The sequence below is a fragment of the Lepisma saccharinum genome, chromosome 3 (genome assembly GCF_977018435.1).
Source record: "Lepisma saccharinum chromosome 3, izLepSacc3.1, whole genome shotgun sequence".
In the NCBI taxonomy this organism is placed as follows: domain Eukaryota; kingdom Metazoa; phylum Arthropoda; class Insecta; order Zygentoma; family Lepismatidae; genus Lepisma; species Lepisma saccharinum.
Window position 1 is genome coordinate 102,757,726 of NC_139231.1, and position 21,160 is coordinate 102,778,885.

General features: G+C 34.9%; 1 protein-coding gene across 1 annotated transcript in view; it reads right to left on the reverse strand.

Moving 5' to 3' along the window:
- The window catches only part of HERC2 (E3 ubiquitin-protein ligase HERC2), a 186,885-nt gene that overhangs the window by 104,324 nt on the left and 61,401 nt on the right, over positions 1 to 21,160 (reverse strand). Inside the window, exons 24-33 of the mRNA XM_083119057.1 lie at positions 18,688 to 18,844; positions 15,574 to 15,741; positions 14,865 to 15,068; positions 12,980 to 13,157; positions 11,673 to 11,826; positions 9,683 to 9,863; positions 4,270 to 4,549; positions 2,349 to 2,473; positions 1,319 to 1,455; positions 487 to 705 (exon numbers count right to left, since the gene is read on the reverse strand). Coding sequence (XP_082975183.1) covers positions 487 to 705; positions 1,319 to 1,455; positions 2,349 to 2,473; positions 4,270 to 4,549; positions 9,683 to 9,863; positions 11,673 to 11,826; positions 12,980 to 13,157; positions 14,865 to 15,068; positions 15,574 to 15,741; positions 18,688 to 18,844 — 1,803 coding nt within the window. The remainder of the gene's footprint in view (positions 1 to 486; positions 706 to 1,318; positions 1,456 to 2,348; positions 2,474 to 4,269; positions 4,550 to 9,682; positions 9,864 to 11,672; positions 11,827 to 12,979; positions 13,158 to 14,864; positions 15,069 to 15,573; positions 15,742 to 18,687; positions 18,845 to 21,160) is intronic.

A 21,160-nucleotide genomic window follows, 5' to 3' on the forward strand; every position in this document is an offset into this window, starting at 1 on the left:
GATACCCCTGACAATTTACAAACACAAATTTAATTTTATAGTAACAGTTGATAAGAAGTGATTGGTATTTTACTTTCAGAAGTACAAATGTTTTCTGAGGACTGTACTTGTAATATTTGAACCTTTTAATTCACTCAAAGTTTCAACATGATTCACTTACATCATCTTCAAGAGATGTAAATGAAGTAAATATAAATATTGAGTAAATTTTAAAAGTTCAGTCACCACAAATGTAAAAGTACACAATAAAATATTTTATTATTCACTATACATTTATAAACACCACACTGATTATTTTATCCAACACAAGGCTCACGATAAGTTTCTTGTGTCAATATATATGCACTATTTATTTAGAAACAATTGAAAAATATGAATAGATATGCACCTTAAGTAAATAAATAAATTCTACAAAATATTTCAAAAGAATTACACCACCAGCAGAACTGCTTACTGTGATATCTCGCATGCATGATTCAAACTTACCTAGCCCATGGTAATTTGCCTAGCCATCCTTGAGCACCCTGGTTTAAGCATCCCTTTCCTCTGAGGCCACGGGTTTTCCCTGGTTGTTCAGCCCAGTACACACGTTCTCGCAAAGCAGATATTGCCCATGATATAACTTTTGCCTGAGCCAGCAGCACTTGCACTTTTGTATATGGTGTCACAAACTGGATATTGTCTAAACAATGTGGCAGAGGTTCCCTAAAAAAATAGAGTTTAGAAAATTACATTTCATTACTCTTCTGCTGTGACTAGAATATTCAATACATGTACAAAACAGTACTAAGAATGAAGCAGGAAGAAAGAATATTTATAGGAATGCAGAAAAGAAAGACTGAAAGGAAACCGTGGACGTTTCACGTATAGAGAAGTCTGTTTAAGTCCACTTTATGCACAGAAAGGCTAACTGAGACTGGACCTACAGTTTAAAGTGGGACTCTCTTTATCTACATGGAATACCAAGACAGATAAAAGGCAAAATGTTAGTTCATGTTGTATGTTGATAAAACTGTCATATCGCACATGCACATGTTCATTACTAGACTTTTCACAATTGTTTTCCCCAGAAATTTTCCTATTAGCTCCCATTTACAGAAATTCTTGAGAATTATTTGTAGGTTCAACCTTAAAATACCTGACAGATGGAAGCTCAATGTGGAACAGAAGAGATGCATGAAAACATGATACTGTATCTCCTTCAATGTTACAAGATTAGAAAATACTATTATGAATAATGTACTGAAAATTACAACTCATGGAACTCCTAACTAAAATTACATCTTATATGTTTATCATAAAATTAAGTTTTACTCACCCTAAACTGTATTTATCTTGAACCAAACCAAGCCACCCATTCAGCATGCCATACTTCACAGAAGGTATCAAATATTCTCTCTTAAGCATTTCCAGGATCATTTCTATGCCTTGTATTCTAATATTTGCACACTGTACCTAAAGAAAAAAATTAACAAATTCATAAGTTCAATACAAAAATAGGCTCAATATAGACACGGTGATTCAGTAAAATTGTGCATAAAGAAAACAAGAAATAGGTGATGCCTGAACAGGTGGAGATAGGGAACCTTGGGTCGGGAGGATTTTATGTCCATTGTGACCTGCAACAGTGCTTCATGACCAACGATTACTAAAATAATTTCTTCAACCTAAATTTTGTTACACCTTACAAGATATAATTATTTTTTTTTTGTTATTCCCTGTCAAAACCAGGGTGAATGTTAGCATGTAAATTAGGGATGGGACCGATTAATCGGTACTCTATCGGTATCGGCCGATATAGGCATATCGGTGTATCGGTTTATCGGTAAAATTACCGATTATTTTACCGATCCGATATATCGATAAATATCTGATAATTTAGTGCAAAATTCTGCCATTTTGTTGTAATTTTTATGGATAACCTCCCTGTTCTTCTTTCTAAAAAGTAAATGTCTAAATATTCAACTTCTTTTGCACTGTAGTCACCATGAAACACACATTTATTAAGGAGATCAATGAACATTTCAGGTTCTTCAAGGACCATTTTTAATTTTATATCGGATCGGTGGAATATCGGTTATCGGTATCGGTAAATTTTATATCTGTACTTTATCGGTATCGGCAAAAAATTTCATATCAGCCCATTACTATGTAAATACAGTCATTGTCTTAATGTTTTAGAGATTTACTGCTTAGGTGTAAACGGGCATTAGTTGGTCCTTAAAATGTTGAATAATAACAGTAACAAAACTGCATGCAAATTCTATTATACCTTATATTGTTTGGATGCTGCTTTTTCTAAGCACACAACAGTATATGAACCAGTACAAATTCTTTCTCTGACTTACCTGGCAATAAAGAGCTTTCCTTAATGTTTCCACATCAGGTCCATTCTCCTGTGTTATGAAATCCACAATGCTATTTGATAAACTTGAAATAACAGCATCATCTGTTGCTAAGGGCTGACGCTGGTCTGTAACAAAATGTTATATCGCACATTAAATATCCATCTCACATCTTTACTTGATGAAACAAAAGCTGCATTGCAGATGTACCAATACTAATTTTTATAGAGATGGGGTGAATTACCCCTCTATCAGTATCAGTTGATGCAGCCATACTAGCGTATCAGTTTTTGGTAAAATAAATAAATGACTTGATATTACTATAGCCTTAAATTTAGTGCAAAATTCTGTTAATTTGTTATTATTTTTATCAATATAAAGATTAGGGGTGGGGCATATACACTAGTGTCCAAAATTAAAGCAACAAACAGAAATCCTTTCCTCGTGTGATTTTTTTGATAGATTTGCCAAGTTTAACCTGTTGCTATCGTGATTTTTTGTTGATAAATCCTGGCACATTAAGGTTAGTTTATTTTCTATCTTAAACCAGTTGTCCATGACATCATAAATATTACTATCACTTGATCGTATTAGGTGGTCAAATGGACACAAGGGAAAGAATTTCCGTTTGTTGCTTTAATTTTGGACATTAGTATATTTTGGTATTCTATTAGTTTCGGCTAATGCAGGTAAAATAGGTAATACAAAATCACTTTGTCAGCAAAATTACCAATAATTTTAGCAATACGATATACCTATAAATATCTTATAATTTAGTGCAATATTCTGACATTTTTTTTATAATTATCATGAAATATAAACATATAACTTAGATTTTTAAAGTAAATATCTACATATGCAGCTTCCTTTTCATTGCTTCATCTAGTAATGTAAATTTACTGAGGTCAATGAACTATTCATGTTTTTCAAAGGCCATTTTGAATATTATGCCAGATCGGTACATTTTATATTGGTACTTCATTGGTATAGGTGAAAATTTAATATCGGTCCATCCCTATTAAAGGTATAACCCATATACCCTGAGTTTGCACTAAATATGCAGTTTGCTTTTCTAAAGAATGGTAATTTGAAGTTTGGTGGTATTATAAAGCTAATATAGCACTACGTGAACTAGTATATCAGTTCTACTTTCAACCGTGATTTCACATTTTCTCACATTACACATTCAATCTTTATGGTCCCAAAAAAGGAAAATATTACAAAATTTTCCCAGATTTTAAATTTTTTGCACTTAAAAATTTTATTACCTTGTTTCCAGAAAGATGTAAAATCAATGTTGCACTGTACATGGTACAACATTAGACACTTTTAATGCATTGCAAAATGCTCCGACCAGAACTAGATATCTTTTTAAACATTCAGCATGACAATAATTTCATATTTACCTTTTTCAATATCATTTGCACTACTGACCAAATTCCTCAACCAATTTTAAAGCTGATTACAAAATCAATATATGAAAAGAGTTGAAGTTGCAATTTCTTTGTTCTTTTTCTCTTCTACATTTTTATGATTACTAAGTAATACAGTGGAATGACAATTTTATGTTCCCAAATTGTACATTTTCATGCATTTAAAGTTTTTTCATCTTGATCCCCTGAAAGGCATAACATCAAGGTTCTACTGAATATTTATACACAATACAGAAAGAGGTCTCCCCAATGGCGCAGTGGTAGCATCGTTGCCTTGTAATCAAGAAGTCCCTGGTTCGATACGCAGTGGAGGCACATAGTGATTCGGATCCCACTTTAAACTGTAGGTCCAGTCCCCAATTAGCCTTACTGTGCACAAAGTGAACTTTCAACACCAAATCAAACCAAACCAAACAACACAGAAAGCATTCAATGGAAGTCAAAAGATATATTATTTTATATATTCAAAATGGACATACAAGAATACTAACCTTGTAGGCTAATGATTTTATCTGTGTTGCCTGCTTTCAATTTCAAAATTATTTCATTTTCATTTTCTGGTGATTGGAAACCTTCTTCTTTATCAGAAACTTTGTTTTCGCCATTGTCTTCCTCTTCCTCCTCATCTCCTTCATCTTCACATTCTTCGTCCTCCTTCTCAGCATCAGGCAGGGAAAGATCATGGAAAGGTTCATCACACTTCGGATTTTCTTCATTGACTTCTTCACTTTCCTTGCACTGAGATTCGGCTGCTAGCAAAGCATCTTGACTCTAGAATAAAGCATGGAAAATGTTTATTTGAAGAAGGTTTCCAAGGGTAAATAAAAGGCTGCACCAGCGACTGTGTAACTTGGTAACAAGGAACACCACCAAAGGACCGAGGTTCGAATGGTTTCCTGGCCATGGGTGTTTCTTTGTGAATGTCCTTTCATGAATTTCAAGTAATCATAATTTCATCCTCATTATAGAAAAGGAAAGTTAAAAATTGTACTTACGTATGTGAGTATAGTGCTCTTATTGTAGAACGACGTTTCAGAGATTGACTATCTCTTTCCTCAGGTTCGTATAAAAACTAAGTACTTGGCATAGTACTGCGTCAAAAATGTAATATGAGGATTGTGGTTAAGGGTTGGTTAGGGTACATTTAAAATATTAAGTTTTTGCTATTAGAAGTACATAAAAACCAAGCCGTTCCCTAATAAAACTTGTGCAGTAGACCTATTCACAGGTAAAAAAGTTAAAAAAGTTAAAATTCTAAAAACCCTGCATAAATCACAATGCAACCTGCAGGTTTGGCCTTTCCTACCCAACTGTGCTTATCTATCCACATGAAGGTCAATTCTCAACGAATATTTCCCCTCCCCTTAATTTTCTCGTTTCCCCTTATTACGTCACAAATCCAACGTGAATTCACGTTCCTCTCTTGCAGCTTGCATAACTTCCGGAGTGACGTGGAAACCGATATTGGGTTCAATCTTCCAGGCTTTATCCCATTTTTTGAGGAAATTGATCCACCCTTCTTCCAAATTTCCTTCGTCCCTATTAAGATTATTCTTCCCCCCCTACAAATACTCGCTGTTTCATACACGTTTCTTCCTAATTTCCTCCCCTCTTTTCTGATTACCTCTTTTTTTGCGATTCTATGCCCACTTTCCAAAATATGTTCTGAGAGACCCGTTTTGGGAACTTTTTCCCTTATGTCCTTTTCATGCTCGCTCCATCTTTTACCCATATTTCGGCCTGTCTGTCCTATGTACTCCTTCCCGCATTGGCATTCTATTCGATAAACCCCCTTCTGTTTTTCCGGTATTTCCCTAGTTGTCTTTCCTTTCTTATAATCAGTGAAGTATTTTTCTACATTCTTTGGTGCTTTCATCCCGCAAACGATTCCAAAATCTCTCGTTATTTTTCCGATTTTTTCCGATACGGATTGATGGTAAGGGATGCCAACGTACTTTACCCTCCTATTTTCGATTTTTTCCCCTTCTTTTTGATCCCCTTCTTTCCTAATAATTTTCCGTGCTCTCTCCGCTATCTTATCCATTTCTCTATTTGTGTATCCGTTTTTTAATCCTGTTTTTCTTATCCACCGAATTTCGTTGTCTTTTTCTTTTTCATTATTGCATAGTCTACCGGCCCTAATAAAAAAGTTAAGGAATACGTTTTTCTTTGTTATTTCGGGGTGCGCCGATTCCTTGTTAATATATAAGTTCCCCAATAGGGGTTTATGATGTACTCCTGTTCTAATCCTATTCCCTTCTTTCAAGATACTAAGATCCAGGAAATTGATTTTTCCATCGCTTAAGTTTTCCCTAGTGAAGTTTATTCTTTCGTCTTGTTTTTCTAATTCTTCAAAAACCTTGTTCAGTGCTACCCCCTTTCCTATAATCAAGATATCATCAACGTATCTCCCATAATATTTAATACCCATTCCTGTTTTTTCCAAAGCTGCCTTCTCAATGAAGTGCATAAAAATGCTCGCTACTATACCCGAAATGGGGTTTCCCATCGCCAAGCCTTCTTTTTGTCTATAAATACTGTCATTGACATAGAAAAAGTTATATTCCGTTACAAGGTTATACCATCGTACATATTCCCAAGCAGTTAGGATGTCTATTCCTTTTTCTAACAGCCACCTTAGTAAACAATCTCCCGAACGCCCCCTCGGTACACTTGGGTATAAGTTAACAACATCAAAACTACTTATTGTATCCTCGTCATCAATTTCCAGATTTTCTATACATTCTTTAACTTCTACAGCATTCCTAACGCTATATTGGGTGTTCTCATTTACCTTCCTTATTCTTTTTACCAGCAATTTTGCTAGCCCATATCCTGGATGTTCGTATGTTGGTATAATAGGTCTAAGTGGTATGCCTTGTTTGTGTGTCTTAGGTATTCCAAAAGCAATTGGTATGTTGCCAACTTTAATTTCCTTAATAAGGATTTTCTTTTCGCTTGTGCCCAATGTAATGCTTGTCTCTACCCCTTTTTTGATCTCTCTACAGGAACAATATTAGAAATTATTGGAATTTCAGTATTAATTTTATCTTATTAATAGGGTCTTTCTCTATTTTCTCAAAATCGTTACCTTTAAAGCTATCTTCTAATTTTTGGTGATATTCCTCTCTATCCATGATAACCATCTTGTTTTCTTTATCAGACCTAATTAGAAATACGTTATTCGCCTTCACCCATTTTCTTACATTTTTTAAATCGCGTCTTAGGTTTTCGTTTACTTTCTCTTTCCGTGTTCTATCTCCCCCTTTCATGTTCGTTTCCTTTTTAATTTCTTTTTGCAAGTGTTGTTCTACAATATTACGTATCCTTTGTCTAACCTCAGTTTTATCCTCCCTTTCGTCAATAGTTGTTACGATCGTTTCTGCTGCTATTATGAATTCTTCTTTTTCAAGTTTCTCTACCCCTATTGCAAATTTCTGCCCCTTGTTCATAATCCTAATCAACTCTTTAGGTGGTTCGTGGGTGGTTAAATTTAAAATGTTCTCATTATTTCCCCACTCCTCTGTTTTTTGTTTCTTATTCTCTAGATTATCCTTCCTATTCAATTTTAATTTCATCAATTTCCTCTCTATAGTATTACTATCCCTAAATTTGGCTTTATCCACAGCTCTAAAGTGTCTCTCTTCAATGTGGTTCCACGTCACTTCGTCTAGTTCCCCACTAACTTCCAAATGTAATCTATAGCATTCCTTATTAAGACGTTCAACTTGTCCATGTGCTTCCCTAATACATTTCCCTAGTATTTTAAACTGTATTTCTTGTTTTTGTTCAATCAAGTATAAGGGGAAACGAGAAAATTAAGGGGAGGGGAAATATTCGTTGAGAATTGACCTTCATGTGGATAGATAAGCACAGTTGGGTAGGAAAGGCCAAACCTGCAGGTTGCATTGTGATTTATGCAGGGTTTTTAGAATTTTAACTTTTTTAACTTTTTTACCTGTGAATATGTCTACTGTACAAGTTTTATTAGGGAACGGCTTGGTTTTTATGTACTTCTAATAGCAAAAACTTAATATTTTAAATGTACCCTAACCAACCCTTAACCGCAATCCTCATATTACATTTTTGACGCAGTACTATGCCAAGTACTTAGTTTTTATACGAACCTGAGGAAAGAGATAGTCAATCTCTGAAACGTCGTTCTACAATAAGAGCACTATACTCACATACGTAAGTACAATTTTTAACTTTCCTTTTCTATATTCTGGATTTGTGAGTAACACGCGACAAACCTATAAAATGCTATTCATCCTCATTGTTACAATTTGCCACAAGTGGTAGAAAAGTGACAAAATAAGAAATTATAGAAAGATTATTTGATACAAATGTATCAGAAGTATCATACTTGAGTCTAACTGATGCAATTTACAAGAGTATGTCACCTTCCGCTGATACTTTCTTAGAATTTGAAGAGTCCCATTATGCTGGAAATATGAAAAATGAGTAACTTTCTGGCAAAACCAAAGGAAAGTACTGTAACTAAATTTTACCCTTGCTGCACTTTCAATTCCAGTCATATAAAGTTTCCTTCAAATTATGTACAGGCTTCTACTTTCTGACTGAAATATATGGTGGCATTGGACACTGAAATTAATAGAATGAAGAAAAAACAGTTTCGCGGATAAAGTGAGTTTCTCTGTATTTATCTACTACCACGTCTCTCATTTTCCATAGATGTTATTCCATTAAATTAGGCACACACAGAGATGTACTTCATCACACGCCCCTGCTCTCAACATAGTACACCCTGGACTGTACTTTGGAGACTAAGAGAAGACTGCATCCTTACATCATCTTGCTTCACAATGTTGCAATTTCCTCTACGAAGTAGATCTCCTGTATGTGCCTAATTTAATGAAATAACATCTCTATGTTGGGAAGATCGACGTCTACAGTGTTTCACGTGCAACAGATCCCATTGCAGTAGGACTGACAGATACGCAGGTAAAACAGCGACAGTAAAAAATCAGACAAAGCTCTGTAGTTCAGTGGTAGAGCAATGGTATGGTATGCCAAAGACCTGGGTTAGAGTCTGTATTTTTTGCTAAAAATTCTACGAAGCTAATTTAATTAAGCTTATAACTTGCTGCAAAATCCTGCAATTTTGTTATTTTTAAGAAAGATATAATTCATATAACTTCATTTTGTAAATGTCTAAACATACATTTTCTTTTATGAAGGCAAAACTGGATGGTTGCATGTATCAATTAAAAAGAGGAATGAAACATTCAGGGACCTCATGTAATGTTTGGAATTTTATTTTTGGATTGGCGGGACATTTTCATCAGAAAATTTATTGTAAAAAACTTAATATCACTACAATGTAATGTTAAATGATCAAAATGGTAGATTACATACTGAGGTTACTGTTTGTAGGTTGAATAGCAATGTTGCCACTCTCACATTGAAAGCATGCATAAAACTTGTAAAACTACCAATTAGCAAAGCCATGTGTACATTTGGTGCAGCGTTGCAATCAAAGGGTCCTAGGTTCCATACCTGGTGGAGGCACATAGTGGTTCGTATCCCACTTTAAACTGCAGGTCCAGTCCTGATTAGCCTTACTGTGCACAAAGTGGACTTAAAACACCAACTCAATCAATCAACATTTGGTGCAGAATGACTACTGGACAGGGTCGAAGGCTGAGGCATGACAGTAATATATCCATCCACCTGTAACTTTACTGGGTGTAAAAGAGAACTTTTCATGTAGTTTGCACATCAAGTAAGAATGTTTACTGAAAGTTTCCAACGCATTTAATAAAAATTCTTGTGAATGCATTCTGATTTGAAACTTTAAAGACAAAACCTATGCTGAACTGAACAATACATCCATTTCTCTTCCCCTAATAAGAATGCCAACATATAATAAAGTGACCATACCTGGATGCTTGCATTAAGGATATCCTCTGGCTTTGCACAAGGCTGGTGTTTGGAAGTTCTTATGTCCTCAATTATTTTCTTCACAGTCCTCTTCCACCTTGGCAAAGTGTACAGGAACTGAAGGTCATCTAAGGCATGTACCTCATAGCTGGTTGCTGGCCGAAGCTCACAGAAGAGAAACCTATTAAATTTTTACAAAAAGAAGTCTCACTAACAGGTATGCTTTACATGCTAAGTTTTCCTTAGCAGTGGGATGCAAATTTTTATGTTCCTGCATTTTACATTTTCTTGCTTTATACATTTTACTTTTTTGCTCCGAAGGAACAAAATGTTCCAAAATTTTCCCACATTACACATTCTCCTGCATTATAATGTCTTTAGCCACAATCCCCTGTTAAATATATACTACAGGTTTCACCATGTACAGTATGAACAAGGTTAAAAGAAAAAGTATAAAATAGGAAGGCAAGATGAGAATTTAATATGACAGTAAAAAATTTCTCACGTCACGTCTTGGAAAAACTTTTAAAGTGTTCTTATCGTGCTGTTTGTGTGTTTTGTGTTGATTTTAACAAGTATGAGAATTTAAGTTTGCCTAATCTACAAGTTGAGGTTCTTCAAGAATTTCCATGCATGATTCTACCTTCTCATTTTATCTTCTTTCTTTAACCAATTTAACCATATTTTAATTCCTGGAATCGTCTAATGGCACACCTGGAAATAGGTCCAAAACATTCGATAGAAGAATGTTACTAGCTACTTGTAAGTACAATCGTTATTATTTTTCACATTCTTAGATGTTTACTCTAAGCTTCCTTTTCATTTTTTCTACGCAAATTTTCTTCGAGATTGATTTCACCTGTACATGCCTGACGAAGCCACCAGGCAGGTGGCGAACGTGATTGTGAAGAAAATTTGTGCGGAAAAAATGAAAAGTAAGCTTATCAGAGTCAATTACCTATCTCTGCGTAACCACCAAACAGATATCTTTAGATACAATTCTTAGGTGTGTTTATTGTGGTTGCACATTAGTGGAAAAAGTGAATCAATCATCATTCAAGTTCTTCATGGATGACTGCCATTTAAAATTAAATCAATAGAATACTGGTTATCAGTATCATTAAATGTTATATATCAGTACATTATTGATATTGGTTAAAATTTCATACCAATCCATTCCTTAAAGGACACAAATTATGAGTCTATGTTATCACTACCTGCTGTTTTTCCATACTTTTCCTATTCTGTCTGTGCTAGGGTGATAATCCATCTCTTTGTCAGTTGCATCTGGATCATCCATATAAATTCCTTCTGTGGTGATCTCATTTTCTGTCAGCATTTCTGCTCTTAATTTTGATTAATATATTTTTTCCATAGTTATAATGTATCTTAATTGTAATCTTCTGTATGTGTGTGTATTTTTTCATCCACACTTTGAACTCTTCTTACCTGTTTCCCATATTTTTGCCCAAGGGTCCCAGGTCCCTTTACATGGGATCACCAAATGGTGTGTATTTGCACAGGGACAGATGCTAGATTCTATTGTAGGATACATTCATTCACACAGGGAGTGGTTCCACCAGGTGAGACATTTGTGGGGCACTTGTCAAGCCACTTAAAAAACATTCTGCAACATGCCTGTGTTGGTGGAAAAGGACCTTTAGAGTTTTGACCTGAGTCCAGCATATTCCTTTCCTTTCAAATTCTGATCTGGAATTACATGCTTGTACTTAAAATCTGTGGAAACGTACACACAAGTGATGACTCAACTCCTCATGTTAGTTTTTTCCCAACTTTCCATTTACCCTATCTCTTATCTGAAAGATTACTGGTTGAACTCCGCAAAAATTTAGAAGCAGCTGTGACCACACAGCAAAGCCATTTAATAATAGTAAATATGTACTGTATAACAACATAAAACTGTCACTCTAGCTACCAAATAAGCATTACTTCATAACTGAGTTATAAACTGTACTTCATTGAAACATACCTGCATTTATCCAGAACTGGTGCACACACTTCCTTGTAAGATCTATTCTGCTCTTGCCTTGTTTTTATCAGATTCCATTTGGTTTGATGCACTATTCTGACCATTTCAGTCAAGGGCTTTGTAAGTTTCACAGGGCCTCCAATACCTTCAATATCTGTCATAAGAAAAATTGCAAAGATATTACAACAACAGAAATACAAACTTTAGTTAGGTAAAATGTCATGACAGCAAATCTACAAAAATTATTTCAGTTATTCAACTGAATTTTATGGTTGCTGCAAGTTGATGGACTGATATGATTTTTTTTGTCAATAACAGTAAAGTACTGATATAAAATTTTAGGGAAGCGACTGATCAATCAATACTCTATGAGTATTGGCAGATATATCTTAGTATCAGTAAAATTACTTATAATTTTAATATCTTGTATATCCATAAGTAGTTTCTAATTTAGTGCACAATTCTCTGAATATTTTTACTATTTTTCTGAACATAAAAGTGAAAATTCATATACTTGATTTTTAAAATAAATTTCAAAATATGCCGTTTCTTTTTCTAAAGCAAAACTTGTTGCAGTCACTTAGTTACGCTCATTAAACATGAAGACTATTGAACTATTCACTATGTACTAAATGTCAGGATATTCACAGTAATATCAGATTGATAAAATAATCCGTAATTGTACCCATAAACCAAATTGCTTATTTCGACCAATAAAGTGTGTGTCCCAATTAATCTGTTCTATCAAACACACACACAACCATCTACAGTATCCCATTGAAACTTTGAATAACATTCTTGCTGATGTGACTAATAATAAGGGCTGAGCTTATACTAATGTCGATGTATCAGTATTGGAAAGTATCGATTGGAATTTATTAACCAATACTAGCTGATACTTTTCTGGCATTTTGGTCTTTCACAGATCAACAAAAATGCCATGCGACACATTCTTGGAGTTTAACTATACTGGAAAGTATGCACAATTTGTAGTTATGCATTTATTTTGCACCAGTATTGTGTGAAAAATTTCATTTTGTGATTACATAAGTATTTTAAAGCAAAACTCTGGTATATTGATGCTTAATATAGTTGTAATGGAATAGTTACACACTAAGATGCTTATAGTTGTAATGCAATAGTTACACACTAATATTAATGAATAATTTGAACACAACTTTTAATTACTACAATTTTCAAGCATCAGTATTAGTGGAAATTTGTAAGAGTATTGGTATAGATATTGGTTCAAAGTAGTATTGTACTGGCTGTCCTACAAATGATGTATTTGAATTTCTAACGCTTACCTTGTTCTATTAATAATATTACATGCTGACCAAGATTGTGATGTTTGAGTAGAGATGCCATCAGTATTCTTCCCATTTCTTCTACAGGGTGATCTGGCGAGAAATCCATATGGGACATAAAATGATGCTGTTTGCAGTGTCGATCTACTATATTCAGAAATGTCCTCACATACGGATCCTGTATGAAAAAATTCATAAACATGTGTTAAAAACTAGCATTTTCCCCTCCTTACTGCACATTAACAAAATATACACTCACATACTAGCACTGAGCTGATGGTGATGCCGACATGAGTAGATGAGTGCTCACTCAGCTGCTATCAGTAAACCAAAATGAAGAGCAATTCCCTGGCCAGTTGAGGAGGGAGGGGGGTTTTCTTCCAGTGGAAGACATGTTGAGATACAATAGTTAATGGTCCTAACTTTGGTACAAGATGTTCGATTCCCATTTGGAGCGTCAAAATTTTAATGTTGACACAGCATTGTGAGGACACTTGAATTTTACTTGGTTTAATTTCAGGTGTATTTTAATGAAAAGTGTGATAAATTAGAAATACAAATTTTGGCAAAAATAACACTAACTTTGAAAAAAAAATTAAAATCTAAATCCCTACTAATTAACACATTGGGGTCTCATGACGGGCATAGCCCGCAGTGCACTTAAAGTCAATGTGGACGAAAGACGGGCATAGCCCATCCTGCGGTATGCAATCGCTTTGCCGATTGAACTACGGGCTATGTTCGTAGTTCGTCTCATGTGCATGTTCCTTCAAGCGTCTTGGTTGAAATTCCGACCGCTAGGTGACTCATGTCCTATTTTTAGCTCGCACCTGCGACTGTTGTCGAGTTGATGTATGTTGCATTGTTTAGAATGGCGTCCTTAGGTCCAGACCGCATAGCGGAAATTCTGCATTCCATTTGTTCATTAGGTCAGTGGTGAATGCATATGTAATTTATAAGAAAGTAAACAGGGAAGAGTTCATCATCCAAGTAGGGGAAGATATTCAAGGTCAAACATCAATGTCAACTACAGCAGATAGGCTAACAGGCCATCATTTTCCAAGGAAAATCCCCCTACAGAGAAAAAGACAAGGCCCTGTAGGTCATGTAAAGTTTGTGAAGACAGGCACAAAAAAGAAACTGGCAAGTGGGCAAGAAAAGACACAACATTTTACTGCCCCAGCAGTGACGTTGCTCTCTGCATTCCTGAATGTTTCGAACTTCTTCATACAAAAGCTAATTACCTGTAATTTGTAATTATTTTTTTGTTATGTGCACATGAGAAGTATTCTTATGCAAAATTCAAAAGATGTATTGATAGTTTATGTAGTTTTTGAATTGTTAATTATTGAAATTTCCAGATTACGAACTTAAAATATCTCTATATTAACATTTGTTACAATGTTGTACTTTTTCTTTTTTCACAAAACATTGCTGAAAAAAATATTCAAAAATGTCTGAAAATGAAAAGAAAATTTAACAAATTTTTGTTCATTGAAAAGAGGAAGCTTTGTAGATTTGAGAAATGTGTGGCAAATAAAAACAAATTAAAAATATTTTTTTCTATGATCTTTTGAAAAACAACCAACAACCGCAGGCCTGAGGTAAAAATGCTGTATTATGAGGCCAGACCCGAATGTGTTAACTAATTATACTGGATAGATTAGTTACATGTTGAGGTAAGTGTGGAACATCTCGCTCTACACTGAATAAGAGGATGCTTTTAGCTGTAAGTTTACTCTAATTATGAAAAACTATCTGTGATCAACACTAAATCAACTTTCTACAAAATATCACAATTAGAAAAATGAAACAGAATAAAAGAGGGAAGGATGAAAGAGGAGACAAATTTTATTAGTCACATGATTATTATATGAAAATGTACCTGCAACCTGCTCTCTGCCAAAGCCTGAAGGAATGGTGTTGCTCTATCAACAGCATACTTTTGAACCTGGTTTCCACAAACATCTTCAAGTTTTGGTATCTTAGGCTCAGTTGGTGTTGTTCCTGACACAGGAGTAGCAGCAGTGGAACTTGTACTTCTTGCTTCACCCTTCTCTTCCTCATAAGGGTTGGGTGGTTGAATTACCTAAGAGAAATATCTTCAGTTACATTAATGAGTAAAACATATATACCCTAGCACTATTTAATTGCACTCCATTACTAAGTGTACATATTTATCTACCATGGCAATAAATAAATCCACTGCAAAATAACATGCATTAAATGCAAAAGAAAACTTCACATGTACAGATGTATCATGATATTTTTCTATGTTAGAGAATAAATCACAAAAATAAACCTCAGATGCTGAAAAACACTTGGACATCTGAGAGCTAAGGTGCATAATAATACAAATTATATTTCAATAAACCTCATAGCTGCTGAAATACATGTGTGTATTTTTGGTTACCTTTAGCCGAACACCCTCTATATCAGATCAGTTAAATTTTCGGTTCACCGATATACCTATATTAGATGAATCTGATTATCCTATGTACTGTTAAGGGGTTTATTATATCAATATATGTTTAATTGCATAATAATTAGAATGTAACTAATAATCCTAAGAAAGTATTTTTTTTTCCATTTACCTGAAGACCTCCCTTCAAAAATGGAGCATTTATCCATTGCTTACAGCCCTCTTCCGCAAATTGTTGAGGATTGCCTCTAGCCATGAAGTGAGCATGGAGACCCAGGAGAAATGCCAAGCTCCGCTCAGCATCCATCAGAGGAGACGATACAGTGTTGGCATCTACCATCTGCAAAGGAACGAAATAAATGAACTGCTTTCTGTTTATTACAAGCATAGGTAGCACATAAAAACAAAACTAGCGTAACAAACTTGCAATTTTAATCACCAGACAAAATTATATCAATGGATTGCTAAGTTAAACCACACCATGCAGGTTCAATTTCCAGGGTGGGCGATTTTAGGTGGAAATTTTCTACGCAATGTCCCTGCATTTAGCAGCTCTGTGGTTCACCAAGTCTAAGGAGCAACCCTTGGAGGAAAAGGTTGTCAGAGCATGGTGCTGATCACATCACAATCACCTCCATAAAATGGCCAAGAGTGAGAATGTGTACGGTATACTTCCACATTCCCCTCATATGCCTTCATGGCATGTTACATTGTGGAGGGAGTGGCTACCATGGTGACAGTAACTTCATGTACTACAATTCTTATGTTATTCCATTCTGGTTTCATATCATTGCCTGTCTATACTGTTCCTGTATCCTCGGATCTTTTGGTTTATTCAGGTTCCATTTTCTTGCTTTCAACTATTTTTTCTACATGTGCAGTGTTAAAAATGCTGCCTTATTTTTGTTCTTACAAGGTAGTGATCGGTATCAATTAGGAGAGGATTATATTACAACAACCGCAGGGGGAAACCCTATGATGTATGAGGTTGGTTGGATATACAATTAATTGAGTATTAAATCCTTACCAAAATGTATTCCTTGCCTCAGAAATAGATAAAATTTTGCGCAATAACTAGCAGATTGCGACCCCAATGTCAAAGTGTGTTGCGAACATAAACTTAATATTAAAACATGTACCCAAAAGAAAAATTAATCAGTCAATATATACAATCAAACAGTCAATATATACAATCAAACAATACTTCACAAATTATGCATTCTCAAACAAGACAGTAATGTAACTTTTGAACAAAATTATATTCTTCACAAATTATCTAATATATATTTGGAATGCATGGTCATGGCTACGTGTAATTTTACAATGCTGTTACAAGTACGTCACAAATGTACCAATATTATAAAATTTAACAATATTGTTGTTAACGCTTAGATGGCCATATTTGTATTTTCGAAACGTTCTATCTTCATATCAAACTTGTTCCTTACTTTATAGTTACTGTTGAAGTATACAGTATGTTACCAGAAGATTCCAGCCTCCCTTACATGGATTTGGCTTTTAAACATTTATATGTCCAGATTCTAAGTCTAAAAATCATTTATACTTCACCACTTCTGTTATGTAGATTCCTGAGTATACAATGATTTCACTTTGTTCAAGAACAACTATTTCAGTTTTTGTCCATGATGTAACCTAATTTGGACTTATTTCAGCCAAATTTACCAATTTGTGGCCCCGACACTTATCTTGACATCATTTTGGAAACCATATTTTATTACGAAGCCTTGATCCCGGTAGCCTTCACTTTCAAGTTGTGATATGGACACATAGACTATCAAATCATTACTTTCTTTTACATCACGAATGTACCTTTTAATAGAAACTGCTGTAAACTTATTTTACAAGTTCAAATATGTAATAAAGTTATGTTTCATACAATTTTAAGACATTTTTCTATTATTTACTAACCTAAAAGATAATATTTTGTATGTTTATTGTCCTTATGTTATTGCAATATTTCCGATCTTTGTACAAAATGATTTGGCAACACTGCAAAATAGCCATGAACTAAGATCAACCATAATTATGCATTTTCATGGACGAATTTCATCAAAATATTAAATTAACTTTAATTTGTGCCTTTTTACATTGCAAAAGTATGGAAAACCTTGTGAAACGACTGTGAGTACTAATTAGCAAAGAAAGATTGCGAAATACAAGAATTACAGCTACAAAATTTCCCGTTCTTTGCAATGCTTACAATAGAGCACGGAAATAAATACAATACAAGCCAATATTTTAATTTTGAATAACTTTTTTAATATAACTCCGATAATGATGAAATTTCAGAATCAGTGCTTATTAATTATGGGGAATGCAATAAAATAAAAGCCCCCACTGAAAAATGAAGATTTAAATTTCCAATCTTAGCAAATTTTGATGAACATATAACAGTGCATCTGAATGGACTGGTTATAGGACCTCTACATGTCTTCATATCACAAAATATACTAGTCTTTCGTTAATACATGATCTATGTAGTTGACTTGACTTTGTCCAGGGACTTTCAATGTTCCTTTATGTACTGTTCTATGTTGAAGAAAATCACAAAATGTTATGATTGGGCTAATTGCATTAATCTCTTCCCATTATCACTAGTTTTCTTGTGAACTGCATTTTTTCAGCTATCATCTCATTTGTCATCTATTTCCCAATTCACGTATTAAAGTTGCTTAACTAAATTACAGTAACAATCTTTGTATTTTGTCATGGTAAAAAAGGTAAAAAAAAGGTAAAGTGTTCCCCTGTGCATAGCACCACGCCATGAAGGCGTATAGGGGGTGTGGGGGTAACGCCCCACACTTTCTTGATCGGGTCGTGAGTGGGGGTGATGTGATCAGCATCACGCCCCTGACCACCTTTACCCACCAGGGTTTCCCCCAGGTACCCATGTTATTCGACGCTGGGTGGCCGCCTGGGCCGCTTCCATCGTTAGAAAAGTTCCCGGATTTGAACCGGCCGGGGATCGAACCCGGGACCTTGAGCATGGTAGTCAGACGCGTTACCAACTGAGCCACCGCGGCCATGGTGGCTCAGTCGGTATTAGGTATTGTCATGGTATTAGGTCATTTGTTGTAAAATTTCTCAATTTCATCTAACCTAATAGGGTGGATCCACATTTCAAAATGGGATCTGAACCACTGCATAACACAACTCCACCAAGGCTGAAACCTGAGACCCCTTGATTACAAAGCATATGCATAACTCTATTCCATCAGGGATTTATTTTTTCTTATAATGCCATGAAAAGCTGATTTCTACAAACCTGCACCACCTCCTGTTCAGGGTCCATGTAGTTCCCCACCAGGAAGCCCTGCATCGTCTCCCGGGCAGCTGCAGAATGGCCTGCAGCCTCAAATGGCTGTGTTGCATCTCGACCAGCATATCTCTGCAAAACCTCACTGCCACACGGTGCTTGGGACCTTCAAAAAATGAAAACAATTAAATTTAGCAAATTTCATATGTAAAATAGGTTAATGCATGACAACTCTCATAAACACTTCAACTAGTCTATCCCAATAATAACACATTATAAATACAAATTACATTACAAAAGTAGTCACCACAAAACCACGATGCACTTAGGATCTGATGATACAAATGAAATGTTGGTGAAACTTTTAATAGGAAGTAATATCCTGTTACATTCAAAATGCAAAAATTTTAAAATGAAACATTATTTTATTTAGATAATTTAACATTATGAGCACTGAAGAAACTGCAACAGGAAAAAAAGTACTATTCAGTTACTGAAGTAACAGGCTGAAATAAAAATAGAGCACATCCTCAAATGAGAAAAATCGGATTATATGTAAAACTGCGAGTTCCTTATGCCTCAAAGCCACCGTCTGTGCAACCAATGTAGCATTCTTGAGTGGCCTGGATTCTACAGTGAGATTACAATAATAATGTTATACAGTGTCATCAAAAAATTGCACAATCCTATCTTCAAGTGTCTATTTTATTGTATACAAGGAGAAACCTCCCCATAAATATGATTGATTTCTCATATTCATTCCATAATAGTATTGGTACTCTCTGATACAGCAGATATGGAGCACTGAATGTTGACTTAGTACTAACAGGGTTCCCACTCATCCTGCCGGACCCTGTGGCCGAGTGGTTGGCACATCGCACTGTGACGCTAAGGGTCCCGGGTTCGAATCCCGGTCGGGCTTGGTTGTTTGTGTATGTCCATTCATCAATTTCATCATTTCATCACTCATCCCCATCTTCGCAAATTAGCCAAGAGGCACAAAACGTGCAAAACGCGAGCGCAAAAACGCGAAGTAAAATAAACTAAATCAACCAACCCACTCATCCTGCCATCAATGTATTTTTACATAAGTTTCCAGAACAAACTATACCATTTTAATACTTTAACTCTTATGATTTGGCACACACAGGAGATATACTACATAGAAATTTCAGTCAAAAATGCAGGCTCGACTATAAATTGAATCTGGGTCTCTGATACCATGTCATTGCTATATCAACTGTGCTAGTGAGCCAGCATTGGTTTCACCTGATTTTTGTTGCCGCAGTAACAATTCTACACAAGTAAAACAGAAGAAACAGCAAAAAAATCAAGCAAAAGCTGGGCTGGCTCAGCAGGTCAGTTGGTAGAGAAATGGCATGATATGTCGAACCCAGGTTCAAGTAGTAGTCGGTCAAGCCTGCATTTTTAGATGCAATTTCTATGTAATCCTTTAACTCTGTTGACATTTTTAGTGCAGAAATATAAACGAACTAGCTCCAGTTGCAAATAATATCATACTGGGTCATTCTATGCCATTTCAACGAGATCATGTCACCCAGCAACTCCAATTTCGATAAAATTTGGTATACACCCTTCCTTTATGGTTAAAAGAACCCCCCTAATTTTTTTTTTCACTATCTCAAACGGTTTTAATTTTACAGCACTTTGAAATGTCATTAAATCAGTGTTGTCTGTCACTCTTGAGACCCTCGACACAAGATACCCTTGCTTACATTTTATTTATTTTCTCCTTAACCAATAATCAGATATCTTTGAAATTTTACACAACGTTCAATGAAATAATAGGATTTCAGAAAAAAAAATATATCAGCACTCAAAAAATTGGACAAATGCCTATAAAAAGACTAATAATGAACTTGTGGACTACTTTTTGTGGTGGGAAAACTAGGTTACGAAAATCTGAATTTTCATCATGTGGGTATGATGGAACCAAAAGCTTTTGATGTTGAAAGTCATTGCAAAGATATGCTCTTTCTCTACAAAAAATATATTTTTTTTATTCCTTCTAACAAATTTTTTTAATTTTTTGGACATTGCCTAAAATTTCAGGGTCAATCCGTACCAAATGGGCCAGCAATGGTCGCTCGACAATTTTTTAAATTTTTCATTTGTTTGTCGTTGTAACCCCTGTACAAGGATAGTTCAAAGCAGACATTATTTTTCTAAAACTAGACTTCGTTTGAAAATGGTGGGCAAATTTGTTTCATGTCTTGCAACATTATAATTATAATAACTCAGCTAAGAAAGATTATAGATATCTGGGGCAAAAACATTGTTTTCAGTACATTTCTGGCTACATTTTATGTTCTGCATCTTTCTTCACCACATCTAATGCAAATGGCTGAAATTTAGGATCAAAACTGACTGATATTCAATTTTGAAGGGAAATCAATGTACAAGATATATTTTTTTGAGTAGGTAAGAAATGAAATGATCAGAGCTATATTTTTTTTTAGAC